The sequence below is a fragment of the Martes martes genome (genome assembly GCF_963455335.1).
Source record: "Martes martes genome assembly, chromosome: 8".
Lineage (NCBI taxonomy): Eukaryota > Metazoa > Chordata > Mammalia > Carnivora > Mustelidae > Martes > Martes martes.
This window is the reverse complement of record NC_137895.1, coordinates 72,217,935-72,222,681: the sequence shown is the minus strand read 5'-3', so window position 1 is coordinate 72,222,681 and position 4,747 is coordinate 72,217,935. Positions and strand designations below refer to the sequence as shown.

Sequence of the window (4,747 nt, the reverse complement as noted above, 5' to 3'; positions counted from 1 at the left end):
ATACTAATTTTGTAAAAGCCAGTAAGCAGCTATAGACACACTTGAAGAGTAGAAAGTTTAAAAAAAAAAAAAAAAGTTGGGGGAGCAAAGACACATCCTTCACTATACCATAAATATGAAGCTCTATTAGTTTTCCCGCACCAATATCTCATAGGAGCCCACATTTCCATGTTCTCAGGAGTACACACCATTATTGTGTAGGGGGCCAGACTGCCTTCTGGTGAGATGATGTCAAGGCAAATGCGTACTGGTACTGCTGAGTTCAAGGTCTAGATTTTGGGTCCACAAGAAGGGTTAAGCTACCAGACTTTGCTGGATCCCATAGCTGAAGTAGATAGCAAACCCAATCAGCATCCAGATACCAAATTTCATCCAGGTGCCAGCTGACATCTGCATCATAAGGCAAACATTCACAAAGATGCTCAGGAGTGGGAGGAAAGGCAGAGCAGGGACCTTAAAGGGAAGGGGAGAGGAGCTCTGTGGCTGTCTCCAGATGATCCCAGTGATCCCGGTGATGAGCACCAGGAGCAGCACAACCACTGTGATCGGCCCTGCACCTCCAGAAGGCAGACCTGGCCAGTGGGCCAGCACGAGGCAGAGGAGAGTCAGCAGCAGAACCAGCAGTGAGGAGCAAACATAGACAACCCGGCCAGAGAGTGGAGTGGGGGTGGAGCTGCCTGGAAAAAATAGTCCTTGTAGAGTCAGCTTCCCTGCTGCAGGTGCAGTCTCCTCCTGCATCTGCACTACATTTCCCCCATCCTCCTCCTGCAGCTCTTCTTCATTTTCCTCCTTCTTCCTTTCAGGCTGATACCTGATGATGAGAACACAAAAAGCTACCAAGGAATATGATATCAGGGTGCCAACTGACCTGAGGTCCAGAAGATCAGTGAGTCTAAAGTAGAATACCATGATTACTGCAATAATGATAAAGATCACAGTGGACATGATATGGGAATATGTTTTGAAAACAAACCTGGCAAGAAAAGGGAACAGGAGACCATCCTCTGCCATCATGGCTATCACCCAATGTATGGGGAACGTAAAGCCCCAATAGGTGCTGACAAAAAGACTAAAGAAAATTGTAAAAGCTACAACATAGTAGACAGAGGCCCAGCTAACATGGAGAAATGCTTCAGGCAAGGTGCTCCCAGGTTGAAGCTGGTAGTAAGGAACCATGAGTGTAAGTGCGGCAGAGACACCAAAATACACAAAAAAGCAGATGAGCAGTGAAATCACAATGCCCATGGGGATGGAACGCTGGGGGTTGTGTGATTCTTTGACTCTGGTAACAATAATGCTGAAACCTATAAATGCATAGAAACAGGTAGCTGATCCACGGAGAATCCCCTGGAAGCCAAAAGGCATGAATCCCCCAGAGCCCAGAGGGCCCAAGCTAGAGGTGTCATTGAGTCCAGCCTGTATGTAATCCTCTTCTGTGAGCTTCCAGTTATTCAGGTCTGCCTTAATGAAGCCAGAGATAATGAAAAAGCTGAGAAACAAAAGTTTTATCAATGTAACCACTTCAAAAACTCTGAAGAACCCACGCCGACTTATATATTGCAGTTCCAGAAACAAAAACAGAAAGATGACAAAAAAGTAATGTAGATTGTCTGCAATGACTTGGGGAACATACTGTGAGATGGTCTCATGCTGGGTCTCAGAGATCCGGTTCCCAATGAAGATGTCAAAAGTTAAGATCCAGGCCTGGACCACAACAAATGCATCAACAACAAAGGAGAGGATGAGATTCCAGCCAGTGATGAAAGCCCAGAGTTCACCTACAGTGACATAGATGTAGAGATATGCTGAGCCAGAATGAGGAACCCGGGCACTAAACTCCGCATAGCACAGCCCAGCCAACAGTGATGTTAGACCTGCCACCAAAAAGCAGATCACAATGGATGGTCCTGCTTGATTACTGGCCACCTCATTAGCCAGGAAGTACACACCGACACCCACTGTGCGTCCCACACCCAGGGCCACTAAATCCAAAGTGCTCAGTTTTTTGCCAGATTTAAATTCACGCACATTTTTCTCCAGTGAGCATCTGCTTACCAGCTTTTGACCAAGTCTGTAAAGTCCCTGACGCAGCATTCTAGCTGGAATTGAAGAAGATTCTAAGGATAAGACAGCTGTAGCTAGCCCAGGGAGTCAAGAATGTTGGATCTGCTTAAGTGAGTCTGAGTAAAGCCAAGTTGGGTGGGGGTTGCCGGGGTCCTTTGCTCAGGCTTAAGAGCTGCTGCTTCATATTTCTTCTTCTTTTTTCTTCTTTTTAAAATTTTACTCGTTATTTTTTATCTTTATTTTATTTTGTTTTTTCAGTGTTCCAAGACTCTTCTGGTACATGCTATCCTTGCAGAATGCCTATGGAAACAATAAATAATTACTAAACAATGGTGTGCAACCAATCAACTGAGAATCAAAGGCTGCATGTAACTTGTTGCAGTCCAAGTATCACAGAAACTGACACCAAAAGACACCATAGAAAAATTAAAGCTGCTTTCCCTCCAGTAAAAGTACCAAATCCCTCCCAACATCCTGTTTGTTTGTTTGTTTTTAATTTATTTTCCAGTGGGCTCCATGCCCAGCATGGAGCCCTACATGGAGCTTGAACTCACAACCTGAGATCAAGACCTGAGCCAATACCAAGTGTTTGAGTCTCAACAAACTGAGCCCAAAGCACCACAACATTTTCCTTTTTCACATTCCCCATAACAAAATCCCATGTAGAGTTCATGAGTCACATAACTTCCTGTGTTAATTAGGTAGTAAGACACAACAGGCTATGAATGTATTGTGCAAGAATTCACATGCAGGATGTGTGCCCACCACTTGAGCATGAGTTATGACACATTCATTCATGGACTAGATGCCTCTTTGGAATTACAGACCCATTCTTTATATATCATTGGAGATTAAATACAAATATTAGTTCTCTCTGTCTTAAAACTCTCAGCCCCAAAATCTTCTACCCAAGGTTAGAATGATTTTGGCTCCCTTTTCTTCATTCTACATCATCTATTTAGCTGTACTGATGGCCAAGAATGTACAATCCACCCCTTCCCTTTATCCACTTGGCCCACTGGAGCTCTTTGAACAAAGAAGAGGAAGGAGAAAGGGACAGGACCTTCATAACCACCTGCAAGAAGGAGAGGACCAGACTGTCTAGGAAGAAAACACTGGAGAAATGGGGGCAGCAGCCAACCCATGATCCATGACTGAGAAGGGAAAGGAGACAGAGAGGATATGTTGTGATTTCTGATGTTCAATAAACCTCACCCAAAACAACCAGGCAAAAATTCACTACCTTTTTTATGTCCACAGTATGACAGTGTGATAGGTAGGGAGAAAAGAAATGAGTCCCTTAGCTCTGTTGCTCTCAACTGAGAAAATTCCTTCTGTTTCCTCCTTCTCTGGGTTCCAGGAGAGAAGGTGAACTCATTTGTGCAGACACTCTCCTCACTGGCCACACTGTGGTCTATACTCACCCTGTGCCATCTGGGGTGTCAGCTGCCAGGGGCCTGGAGAATCTGTCCTGCCCTGTGAGCTTGTATTAAAACAGTCACTTGTGACTTCCTATGAATTTTTCACAAGGAGTTACTTTTAACTCATTCAAACTGTTGTCTGAAAGTTTTCTTAATGAAGGACTCTTGTGTGTGATTCCCTCTTACTCTTCCTCCCCTACTTCTTTTCAAATGGCCCCTGCCACAAGGGGAGCTAGGCTCTGGATGAACAATTCACAGCTATGCCCAGGAAATGAGAAGTGGAGAACAGAGTAAGCAAAGTCATGCAACCCCCCACTGTCCACCCTACTCATGCTTTGGTCTTAAGAGAATTTTAGGAAATGATCTCAGAAGATTTTAGAGGCAGAAATATCAGTCAAAATTGGAAAATCTATTCTATAGATGATGAAAGAGAACCGTTGGGTTATGGGCCAGACTTTCTGTCTACAAATCCATCTAGACTCCTTATTTGCCACTCACCAGCTCCAGTACTATGATTTACAAACAAGTACAGGAGATAGATAACAAGTGTCCATTCTTAACTCATGGAAACTTTTTAACTATCTGAGGTTTTCCCAACCCACCACCGGGCTTCAAACCTTTCTGTGCTTTCACACCACCCTTCTTTCATACTCTCTCCTTTGTTCATAATATGATCTGTGCTTATTCCTCCAGCCCCATCCCCTGCCCAGTTCCTGCTCCAGCTGTGCAATTTGACACTCACACTGTTCCCTTGCCTCTACTGCTTTCTTGGCCCCTTCACTTAGCTAACCACCAATTCCTTTTCAGTTCACTGTTCAGCAGTTGTTTCCACAGAATGTCTCCTCTGACCCTTATGCTGCCTTCCTATGTGCTCTCCTAACACCTGCATTCCCCCCACGTGTCATTGATCCTACTGTATCCAAATTCCAGGTCAGCTGCTGGTCTCCTCCATCAGACTGTGAGGTACATACTCAGTAAGTATTTGTTGAAGAAATGACCATGCTGAGAAGAGAAAACTGACAGAGACCATAATCCAGAATTCTTATATACTGGACATTGAGATACATACTTTGTAGCCAAGCAATCCTTATAATTCAGGCTCATGTAGAGATATGCATGGTATTATGTTCCTTGTGGAAGAGGAGCAAAATGGATAGTGTGAAAGGAAAACCAAAGGTGATAAAACCTTGACTGCCCATCATTCATGGCAGGTATGAGTCACACTGGGTGATAAAGAATCATTCGCCTTTGAGGACACTTGT

At 44.2% G+C, this 4,747-nt stretch overlaps 1 protein-coding gene across 1 annotated transcript; it reads right to left on the bottom strand.

The window, feature by feature from the left end:
- Nucleotides 1-294: 294 nt before the first annotated feature.
- LOC308348088 (cationic amino acid transporter 3-like) lies at nt 295-2,094 on the bottom strand (the record flags this gene model as incomplete). Its single annotated transcript, XM_080811930.1, has 1 exon — nt 295-2,094. The coding sequence occupies one exon, from the start codon at nt 2,092-2,094 to the stop codon at nt 295-297; it is 1,800 nt and encodes a 599-aa protein (XP_080668056.1).
- Between the last annotated feature and the right edge of the window lie 2,653 nt (nt 2,095-4,747).